This window comes from Ascaphus truei, chromosome 5 (assembly GCF_040206685.1).
Source record: "Ascaphus truei isolate aAscTru1 chromosome 5, aAscTru1.hap1, whole genome shotgun sequence".
Classification (NCBI taxonomy): domain Eukaryota; kingdom Metazoa; phylum Chordata; class Amphibia; order Anura; family Ascaphidae; genus Ascaphus; species Ascaphus truei.
This window is the reverse complement of record NC_134487.1, coordinates 120,368,530-120,381,843: the sequence shown is the minus strand read 5'-3', so window position 1 is coordinate 120,381,843 and position 13,314 is coordinate 120,368,530. Positions and strand designations below refer to the sequence as shown.

The 13,314-nt window shown below is 40.9% G+C and overlaps 1 protein-coding gene across 8 annotated transcripts in view; it reads left to right on the top strand.

Moving 5' to 3' along the window:
* Window positions 1-3,032, top strand: part of TMPO (thymopoietin) — a 63,393-nt gene extending 60,361 nt beyond the window's left edge. For 6 of the 8 annotated variants that reach the window (XM_075600535.1, XM_075600536.1, XM_075600534.1 and 3 more), the window contains 2 exons: window positions 31-125; window positions 1,009-3,032. In XM_075600535.1, the coding sequence (XP_075456650.1) occupies window positions 31-125; window positions 1,009-1,303 (390 nt within the window). In that variant the 3' untranslated portion in view covers window positions 1,304-3,032. The remainder of the gene's footprint in view (window positions 1-30; window positions 126-1,008) is intronic. The other 2 variants (XM_075600540.1, XM_075600541.1) reach the window with 1 other exon arrangement.
* The last annotated feature ends 10,282 nt before the right edge of the window (window positions 3,033-13,314 follow it).

The window sequence follows — 13,314 nt, the reverse complement described above, 5'->3', positions numbered from 1 at the left end:
AAGTTTTTTTTTATTATTTTTTTGTTCTAGTTTGTAGAAAAAACTTTTACTGAAGAAAGAAGAACTGAAAGGGATATCCTTAAGGAAATGTTCCCACACCAAGCTTCAACTCCAACAGGAATCAGGTTGTTTTTTTTTTTGTGTGTGGGTGTTTTTAATTAAAAACTCTTCCATTCAGGAACCTTTGATTTACACCAGAGCTTTTTGGACTTCATTTAAACTCGCATGGCTACTTAAGCTTTAAGAAAACGGGTCATTTTTTTAAAGTTCAGATATCAGACCAGTCTTTGTAGATATCTTTATTTTAGATATATCTCGATCTCTATATCGTGTCATTCATTGCGCTTTACAGCAGTAATACACGTCCTAATGGAAATAAACGCTTCATACGTAAAAGTAGACATTAGGAAAAGGTGTCCCTGCCCTGAAGAGATTTCAATCTTAGACTCCTTTTCCCCATTACAGGCAGCCTGAAAGTGCTTGTTGAGCACATGAGATTTAGAGCTTCTTGATGGCCCAGGCTGTAGTTTACTTCCTAATCACCTAAGAGCTAGTAAAAGTGGCCTGGTCAATTTGTTGAACAAACTCATTGTGGATCACTTATTTAGATCATCCATTTTAAACAAAATGCACACAAACACCATCTCTTCTACAGTATGTTGAATCAATCTTTAAAGCTATTCGCTGATTGAAAACAAAATTGTTAAATATATTTTCTGGCTTTTTTTTTTTTTTTTTTTCAGCAGTATCGTAATGTTAAAATTGTATTTATAAATAGTCCCTTTTACATTAAAAGAATGTCGAAAAAAAAATTGGGGATGGAAATGATATGCCTAATAAGTCTTTAAATATTTTGGACCGATTTTAGCCAAATATAAGTTATCTTCTACACAGCATTTTTTTTCATACTAAATATAAATGTTAAATGTATGAAAAATTAGGTGACAGTGTTTTGAGTGATGAATGCTCGGTTTCCTCTTATTTAATTAATTTATTTTTGTCTTGCAGTGCAAGCTGTCGCAGACCAATTAAAGGAGCTGCTGGGCGACCCTTAAACCCCAAAGATTTCATAATGGAGGAAAGTTTTTCGTCGAAGTATGTCCCCAAGTACACATCAGTCGTTGAATTGAAGTCAGAGAAAGTAAAAACTGGAAGATCCATACCTATGTGGATAAAGTTTCTGCTGTTTGTTATTGTGGCTGTCTTTTCCTTTTTGGTTTATCAAGCTATGGAAACGAATGAAGGGAATTATTTTTCTAAATATCTCCTGAGCACCCAAGAATCGCAGAACATTAAAAACTGATTCTTAATACATTTACAGTTGATCAATATATTTTTAACAATTCTAGGATTAAATAAAAATTCTTCTGCAATTTGTCTCACTTTTTAAAAAATTATGTGATTGCACTTGGTAAATTCTTCTGTAGGTAATAAAGATGGGTACACATGGACATCTGCAATTCATTGTTTACTCTGGACAGCTAGAAGAGGACTGTGCCGTAACATTATTTTTTATTCAATATCTTTGGAACATTTTGTAGCATTTCTTACATTTCTTACATGGACAACTTAATTTTGAAGAAAAGGTTTGTGAATAAGAAAGAGGATGTTGTAGAACAATGTGTAGCAGCCTTTTGTCAACATTCTCTGACTAATGACAGAAAGTGAAATGTACTCAAGCTTACACGATTAGGATGTAAGTGGTGGGAGGGTGGGAATTGGGCTAGTCTGTAACAAAAATGGTGAAGGGGAAATCTTTTGATAGTAGCTTGGTATTTTGATGCTTACAAAGTCTTTCTTTGGACTACTGCTAAATTTTTAGTACATTGTGTAACTGTAAGCCTGTTGTATTTATATCTGTAACAAATTGCTGCATCAAGGTTTTTATTACTATTCATTTTGTTCAAACAGAAAGGTTTTTCTAAAGCTGTGCCTGTTTTTTGTTTTTTTTTGTAATAGAAGCTTTAAAAAAATATATTTAATTGAAGTCAGAAATCTAAAGCTACAAAACATTTTGTTAGTAAAACTGTGCAGAAATAAAATGTAAAAAAAATGCAAATACAACTTCCAAAATATCTTTGGATGTTTTTTAGATTTGCAAGTTAGGAGCAGAATTAGGATAATAGTGATTTGTGTATTTTCTGCTCTTGTTTTGTAATCCTGATACTTTGATCGGCTAAAACTACCTTCTCTGCAATGTTTTGCATTATACAAAGTGATTGATTAATCACTTAGCTTACTGAATAGAATGTGAATCGCAGCCATTATTTCAAATGTAAAACATAATGGACAAGTTTGTAGTATTTTTTTTTTTTTTTTTTTAGCAGAGCTTGATGGGCTTTTCATTGTACAGAATCTGTACCAGTGTCTTCCAGACCTGACTAGTTCTGGGCATTTTTTTTTCTTCCTTGGGCTGAATACTTCTCCAAATGAAACAATGCAGTCACTGGGTCAACCTCTCTAGCAGGCCAATTGAAGTAGAAGCTATTTTGTTATGGCTTTTCTAGTGTCAGCGGCTGCAATAACGTCTGCTACATCTGTAGTTGATTTAAGGCAAGAATGAAGTGCACTTGTTTTAAGTAAACATATTTGCCTAAAGCTAACTACACCTTTCTTTAGCTTTCCAGCCCTCAACTGCTATTTTACAAAAACATGACTTAAAATATGCAGGCATCTGGCCGTATTCCTTAATGTGTGTACGGTGTTCATTGACGTAAACATACAGTACAAAGAAATTAGTGTTTTTGTGCTCTGCTGCCTTCTCTGCTTGTTTCAGTATAGTAGATGACAGTGTAGATCAGATCTTTCACCAGAAAAGCTAATGATAGAAGTGTATAGGTAAAGTCATACCAACCTTATTTTATACTGGAGCAAATAGTGTTAGGGTGGTGAAGAAATGTTCATACTTTTTAAGAACAGTAACCTTTTAACATGCATTCCAGTGTCCGCTTAGGTATTCTGTAAATTTATACGTCAATGTGGTAGCATGTATTTTATTTTAATAAAGTAACCCCTTTCTGTATTATTTTTAACCTTGCCATATAACTTAATTGTTTCACAGTAGGGATGTACATTGAATTTTGTAGACACAATGAGACCCTCCCCTGTGAAGATGAAATGTAATTTTGCTGCCTGAGGCCGCTAGAGATTTGCCCAAGGATTTGGGGAAGTGAACCAGGTTAATCAGCTTAGAAGTGGTAACATTACCACTGAGCTGCTGCTTGAGCCCTTCACAACTTCTACCATATTAGATATTTATCTGGATACCCATCAGAGAGAGGCTGGTACTAGTGATTGGATAAGACGCTCTTCTACTTTACCAAATGCTTTGAACTGTTTAATTTCACTGAGCTTTCTTCACCCAAGATGGGAGTGGTGGTTTAGAGATGCATTTATTTAAATCACTGCAGCGGAAAGAAAATATTTTGCTTTTCCTATACTGGTGCAGAAGATTTGACTATTTAAATTATCACATTGGATCTTTCACAACCAGCTGCATGAAAGAACTGCTTACTAAGCACTCCATTTCCAACATATTGTAATTTTAGGCGTTTGTTCGAGTTTGCTGGGCATCTGTGTGTTTATTAACTTTGACCAGCTGGTCTCGGCTGTTTTTGTAGGTTAGTGGCTCCTCCCTCCCAGAGTTTAAGCTCACCCTCTCCACTTTCCAAGTATGCAGTTCTTTCATGCAGCTGGTTGTGAGATCCAATGCAATCATTCTGCCTCTAACTAAATAGGTAAATAAGAATTTTAATCCGTTAGTGTTAGGATCTGCAATATTTGGTCATGCCTTGAAGTGGCTTGCAGGCTAAAAATGCTTTGGTCAAAGTGTTTAACTAAATTACCCTTTTTTTTTTCAAGTGTGTGTGTGTGTGTGTGTGTGTGTGTGTGTGTGTGTGTGTCACTGTATATTTTTGTCATATTGGATGTAGCTTTGGACTTCTGTTTTTTGTTGTATACATTTAGCTGCGCCCAGTAGCACTCCAGTTGATACTTATATACATATATTATGTGGTAATTTTGGGGGTTTCTTAGAGCTTGATGGGTATCTGTATTTATAGTGAGGTGCAAGCAGAAAATGGAGCATTATGTCAAAACAAACTTTTTTATGTTGATACATCTCTCCCTAAAATTGTGTACTTAAAGCTGTGTACCATTGGATCCTCACTGGCTTACAGTAAGTCTTATTGCGTGGTCCTCCCACAGGGATTTCTTGGTCTGTCCTTATACAATCTAGTTTGCAAACGGAGTTACTTTGCACTAACCAATGAAAAGACTGGTATGTGTGCCACAAATAGGTAGTTACTTCAGTGAATACTTAGATCCAAAGATAGAATGCATTATATTAATAATTTACTTACATAATGACAGATTTTGTTTGTAAAACAAAAGGGATTAAAGTAAATTATATATTTTCAAGTAACATCTGTCATTAAACCAAGATAATTTAGACTTTGCAACCCAGTCTCTGTCAGATCCTTATAAATGAAAAACAAAATTGTGACGGAAGCATATATTTATTTATTTATAAAATGTTTTACCAGGAAGTAATACGTTGAGAGTTACCTCTTGTTTTCGAGTATGTCCTGGGTATAGAGCTAAGACAAATAGTAAATGGTTACAAATACAGTTACATAAATGAACAGGGTACACATTATATACAAGACATTGCATGCACAGTTAAAAAAATATATATAATAGGCTTATGTAACAGTTACAGACCAGATTAAAATGTGAGACAACCTTAGTTTTGAAAGAACTTAAACTGGTGGTGGATGTGAGAGTCTTTGGTAGGTTGTTCCAGTTTTGGGGTGCATGGTAAGAGGAGGAGGAGTGTCCGGATACTTTTGTTGAGCCTTGGGACCATGAACAGTCTTTTGGAGTCTGATCTCAGATAAGTGTTGCATGTGGTAGGGGTGAGGAACTTGTTCAGATTGATGGGTAGCTTGCCCAGAAAGTATTTGAAGGCAAGACAGGAAAGGTGATCTTTGTGCCTAGACTGAAGTGATGACCAATCTACTTCTTTGAGCATTTCGCAGTGATGTGTGTTGTAGTTGCATTGGAGAACAAAACGGCATATTGAATTGTAGAGGGTGTCAAGTTTGCTAAGGTGAGTTTTTGGGGTGCTGAGCCATCTACTATGTCTCCACAGTTGATAATTGGCATTAACATCAGTTGTGCGATATGCTTTCTGACCAGCAGATATATTCCCCTTTTCCAATTAATTCTGTAAAGTTCTTATGTAAAATGTTTACATAAAATAAGATTTGGGGCGTTTCTGCAAAATATTCTGTAGCAATTCTCACTGGGTTTATTTAGCTATGTAATGATATTTTTTTACAGCTGTACAAGCTGTGTAGTGCGGTAGGTTTAAGCTCTAGGTTGGGTAATCATGCAATACATGAATGGCAAGATGTGCTCCTCACTGCTCATTTGCATGAATCCTTGTCTTTAGATTAACTCAAATAATAACTTTTCATGTTAAGTAAGTTCATAGTCCCCATTTTCATACCAGAGCCCACATTTTGTGTTTAATTCCCTCAAAGTATCATGCTCTCCTATCTAATGAGCTCTATCTAATTATGAGCTGAACAGTAAATTAAATATATATCCCAGCACGGGTGTAAAGTAATTTCAATGTAAGTGACCATTTATATTATTTCTAGACTTCAGAGACGGCAGTAGCTGTTACCCTTTTCCATCTACTACCTGGCAGTTCTAGCTCATTCCTTCTCTCCTCTGACCTCTTGATCCTATTCTGATCTTTGCACTCATATTTTCAACTCTACCCTCTCTTCTGGTATCTTTCCTTCCCCGTTTAAACAGGTTGCTCTGAGACCAATTCTCAAGAGCACCATCCTTGATCCCACTGACCCATCTAACTTTTTTTTTTCCCTCGTTCTTCTTGGCCTGTTTACAGCCTATGAAACTATTGACCACCCACTTCTCCGTACTCCTCACTTCCATGGTGTTTTGGAACAAAGTCCACCCCTGGTTTTTTTTCTTACACTACAGGTGCGATGAGAAAAGGTATCTATTACCAACTTCTGTTCTTACTCTGCTGAGCTATCTGTTGGTGGACCTCGAGGCTTCCTTCTGGCCCACTCTTCCTATACGCTCTCCGTTGGCGACCTTATTAACAACGCAATACACGTAAAGTATCTCCTGTATGCAGATGAGAAATAACTATCCACACCGAACCTCACATCTGAAGTACAATCCCAGATCTCCAACAGTCTCATGGCAATCTCTGGTTGGCAGCTAGATGCTCAAACTCAATATGTCAAAGACCACTGCTCATAGTCCCATGTAAATCAAGACCTCTTTAAGTGTTATATTTTGACTTTTCTTTCATTCTCACCTTGCTAAATGTTGCTGCTTCTTTCTCAGTAACAGCTCTCTCACGCCTACAACCCTTCTCACATGCTGTACTCGACTTTTGGGACTCCCTCTAAATGTCCGCCAAGCAGCTTCTCCATCTTCAAAACCCATGTAATAACTTGCCTGTTCAACTAAGTGTTTAAATAGCCCTGGATTACCACAAGTCACAAAACTACTGTATGCTTTTAAATAAACTATCCCTAGCTGCAGTAGACGCATTGTAAGGCAGGACATTATGGTGAAAAGCAGGCCTAACCTGTCTGAGATGTAAATGTGCTTACAAGTGATATTTGTATTTGCTTTAAATAAACTAACCAATGTACTCACGTTTATTCCGACTGTTTATGTTGGTCTCCACACATACTGATTGCAAGTTTTCAAGTCACCAACTCCTTTCTGACAATGTTACATTTATGTATTGATGCACTTATCCCATCTATATTACCTGTATTGTTATGTTGTACAAATTGTAGAGCGCGGCATACCAGGTTAGTGCTATACAAATATACATATATGCAAGCCAGTCCGCATGCCACAAGTAGTAATATTAAGATGGTAACAACAGACATTTAAGAGCTTATCTCCTTGTCATAATGTATGTATGTATGTCTTTATATAGCGCCATTAATGTACATAGCGCTTCACAGCAATAATACACATGACAATCAAATAAATAAATAATACAAATAACACATAATGGGAAGAAGTGCTTCAGACATAAATATAACATTTAGAAAAAGGAGTCCCTGCTCTGAAGAGCTTACAATCTAATTGGTAATTAGGAAGAACGTATAGAGACAGTAAGAAGGGGTGCTGGTAAGTGCATCTGCAAGGGGTTAAGGTTTTTGTATGAAGTGCTACTCATTCTTTGTTAAGCAGGTGTGTTTTAAGGTGGATAGAGGGTGCAAGACGGATATTGAGGGGAAGGGTATTCCAGAGGTGTGGGTCAGTCAGTGAGAAAGGTTTAAGGCGTGAGACTGCTTTAGATTCAAAAGGGGTAGAGAGAGAAGATGTCCTTGAGCAGAATGCAAGTGTCAGGATGGTGTATAGCGAGAAATTAAGGCTGAGATGTAAGGAGGAGCAGAAGAGAAAAGCTTTAAAAGTGAGGAGGAGGATTGAATGTGTGATACAGGATTTGAGAAGAGGCCAGGAGAGGGATTTCAGCACAGGAAACGCTGAGACAGATTTACAGGTACAGGTCGGGTTGAAAAGTAGATTTGTGTGCCATCAGCATAGCGGTGATATTTGAACCCAAGAGGTGTGATTAGGTCACCTAGAGAGAGTGTATAAAAAGAGAAGAGGTCCCAGGACAGAGCCCTGGGGTAGCCCCACAGAGAGATGATGGAGGAGGTGGTGTTGGCAAAAGAGACACTGAAAGTACGATGGGAGAGGTATGAGTAGATCCAGGCTAGACCTTTGTTACAAATACCAAGAGTATGGAGAAGAAGAAGAGGGTGGTCCACAGTATCAAATGCTGCAAAGAGGTAGAGTAATATGAGCAGAGTGTAATGACCTTTGGCAGCATTGAGGTCATTAGTTATTTTTGTGAGGGCTATTTCAATGGAGTGAGCAGTGCAGAAGCCAGATTGTAGATGGTGTAGGAGAGAATAGGTGGTGAGAAAATGGAGCAAGCGAGAGAATACAAGACGTTCAAGTAGTTCAGAGGCAAAAGGCAAGAGGGAGACAGAATGATAGTTAGAAAGACAGGTATGGTCAAGCTTGCTGTTTTTGAGTAATGGTATAACTTGCATGTTTGAAGGAGGAGGGAAAGGTACCAGAGTAGAGGGAGGAGTTAAAAAAATAGGGTTTTGGAGATGGGAGGAATTGGGGTCAAGAGGGCAGGTGGTAGAGGGTGGAGAAGATCAGCAATGATACATCCTCTGACACAGCGTAAAAAGAGTCAAGGAGGGCAGGAGGAGAGTTAGGAAGAGGTGTAGGATGGGAGGATGATACAGAGGGGATGTCCTGATGTATGGATTCCACCTTTCCTTAAAATAGTCAGAAAAGTCCTGAGGTGAGTTGAAAGAGGATAGCATAAATTTGTAGTGATGGAAGTCTGAGTGAGATTTCTTCCAGACGCGTTCAGAGGAACAAGTGCAGGAGCGCAGCATACACGTGTGGGAATTTAACTAGGGCGTGGGGTTAGAAGGGTGAGAATTGCAGAAAGAAAGCTGGGCATGTAGATTGTGAGGGGAGGTTATAGCAAAGTTGTAGTGCCTGACCAGGTTGTCAGAGTCTGGAGCAGAGCTGGGAGGAGCATAAGGTGGAATCAAAAGCTGGTAGGTTAATAGAGTGCAGGTGTCTGCAGAAACGAGGGATAGATGGATGTGGAGAAGGGAAGAAGTGAGAGAAAATTAGATGAGGTGATGGTCAGAGAGAGGAAAAGAGCAAATGGAGAAATCAGAGAGAGAAAAGTTTTTAGTGAAAACCAGGTCTAGATAGTGGCCATCTTTGTGGGTGCTGGCTGCAGTCGACTGTTTAAGGCCAAAAGAAGAGGTTAGAGAAAGTGGGAAAACAAGGGAGAGCGGTCATCAATATGGCAGTTGAAGTCCCCAAGGAGAAGAACAGGGGATTCTGATGAGAAAAAGAAAGAGTCGGGATTCAAAGTGAGAAAAACAGAAGGGGGATGAGTAGGGGTAGGTGGGTGATAGATGACTGCCACAGGGAGAGGAGAGAAAAGCTGGACAGTGTGAGCCTTAAAGGAGGGAAAAGCAAGAGTGGTAGGAATAGGAAGGGTTCGGTAATGGCATTGAGAGGAGAGTAGGAGCCCCATGCCTCCACTCCTGCCATCAGGGTGCGGAGTGTGGGAGAAGAAATGCCACCATAAGAGCGGGCAGCTTCCAGTGCAGAGTCAGACTGAGTGAGTAAACTCTCAGTTATAGCAAAGAGGAGCAGAGAGTGAGAGATAAAGAAGTCATGCACAGAGATGAACTTGTTAGAAGGGGAGTATGCATTCCAAAGGGCACAGGAGAAAGGGAGAGAGGAGGAATGGTGACGGGATGGGTATGAGGTTAGAGGTGTTGACACCAGAAGGAGTGGAAGTTACATGTGGGAGGCGAGGACAAGAGCATGTAGAAATAAGGCAGGGAACAAGATTGGGAGAGATATCCCCAGAAGCAAGGAGAAGCATGGAAAGAAAGAAAATGTTTGAGGTTGATTTGAAGGGGTGTGTTTTAGTGCAGGGGGTGAAGCTGTTTAGTGTCAGAGGTTGCAGGTAGGAAAGTAGTTCCTGTGAACTGAGATGGGGGAAAGAAAAGAGAGATGGAGATATATGAATAGAGTTAGAGACATAACAACAGTATGGGTAGCCGGCGCTTCAAAAAACAGAAAGACCCTTCATGGATAACTAAATAACCGCTTGGACCTTAGCACTGTATGGGGTTAATGGTGCAGCATCCCTTGCAGGGGACAGGGATTAGTGCCTAGTGCTCACAGGCACACATATATAGCACAAACTGTATCCCAGGCGCTGACTTAATAAGAAAATGTAAGCCCACAGTGTAACTCACAGTTAGTTGTCCCTTGTTTCTTTCAGTGCGGTCTATGTGGTGTATCCTTATGAGCGGCGTGCGATCCACCAGTTGAGATGACCATAGGAAAAAGAAAGCAGGCAGCGCACTGCCAAAAAAGCAGGAGGAGGCACACGGGTAAAAAAGAAAAACCTTGATAAAGGGCAGACGGCCTGAAACGTGTAGGTGTGGTGCTGTTGGAGATATCTGGGGGCTTTTTTTGTTTGATCCCATCATGAAATAAAAGGTTTTTCTTTTTTACCCGTGAGCCTCCTGCTTTTTTGGCAGTGCGCTGCCTGTTTTCTCTTTTTCTTAGAGACATAACAAGGCTGGTAAAAAGAAACGCGTATTTTGAAAAGAAGTGAGGTCAGAGCAAATATAAATAGTTGCGGTGTCATGGCAGCAATAGTTTAGTGCTGAGATGTGCAGTCTGGGATAAAAAAATGTCCTCCTTTCCAGCTTAGTTCAAATCCAGGATTCAGGGCCACTACGTGTTCTGTTGTCCACTTGTTCACTCCTGTTGAACTTCCTGCTAAACTCCACAATGTGTGCCACTGAAAACGGGCTACTTTAAAGATAGGCTTCCAAAATCGTCCTTGAAAATATGTTGATTGTATGAATTCCAATTAATCAATATAACCATCTTCTGCTTTGCGTGTGACAGAGCATGTGACATAGTATGCATGTAACTAAACAGCACTGCATTCTAATGACATACAGTTAGGTCTGGAAATAATTGGACACTGACACAATTTTCATAATTTTGGCTTTATGCCACCACAATGGATTTGAAATTAGATGCAATAGAAGTGCAGACTTTCAGCTTTAATTCAAGGGGTTGAACAAAAATATTGTACAAAACGTTTAGGAATTGTAACCATTTTCATACACAGTCCCCTTATTTCAGGGGCTCAAATGTAATTGGACAAATTAACACAATCATAAATAAAATGTTCATTTTTAATACTTTGTCGAGAATCCTTTGCAGGCAATGACGGCTTGAAGTCTGGAACGCATGGACATCACCAAACGCTGGGTTTCCTCCTTTGTGATGCTTTGCCAGGCCTTTACTGCAGCTGTCTTCAGTTGTTGTTTGTTCGTGGGTCTTTCTGCCTTAAGTTTTGTCTTCAGCAAGTGAAATGCATGCTCGGTCGGGTTGGGATCAGGTGATTGACTCGGCCATTGCAGAATATTCCACTTCTTTGCCTTAAAAAATTCCTGGGTTTCTTTTGCAGTATGTTTTGGGTCATTGTCCATCTGTAAAGTGAAGCACCGTCCAATCAACTTCGCTGAATTTGGCTGAATTTGAGCAGACAATATATCCCTATACACTTCAGAATTCATCCAGCTTCTTCTCAGTGCCATTGTAAGCCATGCATGCCCATGCCATCACACTTCCTCCACCGTGTTTTACAGATGATGTGGTATGCTTCAGAACACGAGCCGTTCCAAGCCTTCTCCATACTTTTTTCTTCCCATCATTCTGGTACAGGTTGATCTTAGTTTCATCTGTCCAAAGAATGCTGTTCCAGAACTGGGCTGACTTTTTTAGATATTGTTTGGCAAAGTCTAATCTGGCCTTTCTATTCTTGAGGCTTATGAATGGTTTGCACCTTGTGGTGAATCCTCTGTATTTGCTCGCGTGAAGTCTTCTCTTTATGGAAGACTTGGATAAAGATATGCCTACCTACTGGAGAGTGTTCTTCACTTGGCTGGATGTTGTGAAGGGGTTTTTCTTTACCATGGAAAGGATCCTACGATCATCCACCACTGTTGTCTTCCGTGAACGTCCAGGCCTTTTTGTGTTGCAGAGCTCACCAGTGCGTTCTTTTTTTTCTCAGAATTTACCAAACTTTTGATTTGGCCACTCCTAATGTTCCTGCTATCTCTCTGATGGATTTTCTTTTTTTTTTATTGCAGCCTAAGGATGCCCTGTTTCACTTGCATTGAGAGCTCCTTTGAACGCATGTTGTGGGTTCACAGCAACAGCTTCCAAATGCGAATGCCACACCTGGAATCAACTCCAGACCTTTCACCTGCTTAATTGATGATGAAACAACGAAGGAATAGCCCACGCCTGTTCATGAAACAGCTTTTGAGTCAATTGTCCAATTACATTTGGTCTCTTGAAAAAGAGGAGGATACATATTAAAGAGATGTAATTCCTAAACCCTTCCTCAATTTGGATGTGAATACCCTCAAATTAAAGCTGATAGACTGCACTTTAAGCCCATATTCATTATTTAACTGTAACTTGAATTTAGTTTGGTACACATCCGAAATAACAAAACTTGTATCAGTGTCCAATTATTTCCGGACCTAACTGTATCAACGTGGCTCTGACTAGCAGATCTCCAAAAGTCCATTACAGATCTAAGAAGAGTTAATCATCTATATATATATTTAAAAGTGAAAAATTGTTTGTCTGTGGATTGTTGCTGATTGGTTGGCAGTGGCTCACGCTCTGATTGGCCTGCGGGGTGGGGTGACGTCACAAACAACAGGGCTACACACACCCTCACCCTCAGCCTCCTCACACCGCGTGCCCCTCTGACTGAGAGACACACACCGTGCAGCTAACTCCCTAAACACACACCAAACCCACCCTAGCGGGACCACCAGGTACCATCCACCCCACCCGCCACTCACACCATCCATCCGCGGTTCCTCATCTCCACCCGCCCCCCCGCCTCACGCTACACACCACCCACCCTGCCGCCGCTCCTCAACCCCAACACCCCGCCGCATCACACACAGCACCCGGGCCGCAGCTCCTCACCTCCGCCTGCCCCCACCCCACATGCTACACCCAGCGCCACACCTCCCACCCAGTCACTGCCTCCCACCCACCACCTGCCAAACCCACCCACCCATCGCCTCCCACCCACCCAGCACCCAGTCACTGCCTCCCACCTAGTCACTGCCAAAAGTCACTGCCTAGTCACTGCCCCCAAACCCAGTCACTGCCACCCACCCACCACCTGCCTAACCCACCGCCACCCACCCAGCACCCAGTCACTGCCTCCCACCCAGTCACTACCAAGAGTCACTGCCTAAGTTACTGCCTCCCTCCCACCCAAAGTCACTCTGTCCCATGTGTCACTGCCTCCCTCCCACCCAGTCACTGCCTAAGTCACTGCCTAAAGTCCCACCCACCCAGTCACTGCCAGCCCAGTCACCCTCCCACCCAGTCACAACCCAGTCACTGCCTCCCTCCCACCCACCCGGTCACTGCCTCTCATACCCCGTCACTGCCACCCAGTCACTGCCACCCAGTCACTGCCACCCATCCAGTCACTGCCACCCAATTAAATCCCGGGCAACGCCGGGTATATCAGCTAGTACGAAATACTTTTACACTTTACTCATGCCTTCAAATACTTGTATTTTAATGTTATACTGCTTAAAGATTGTAAGAATTGAA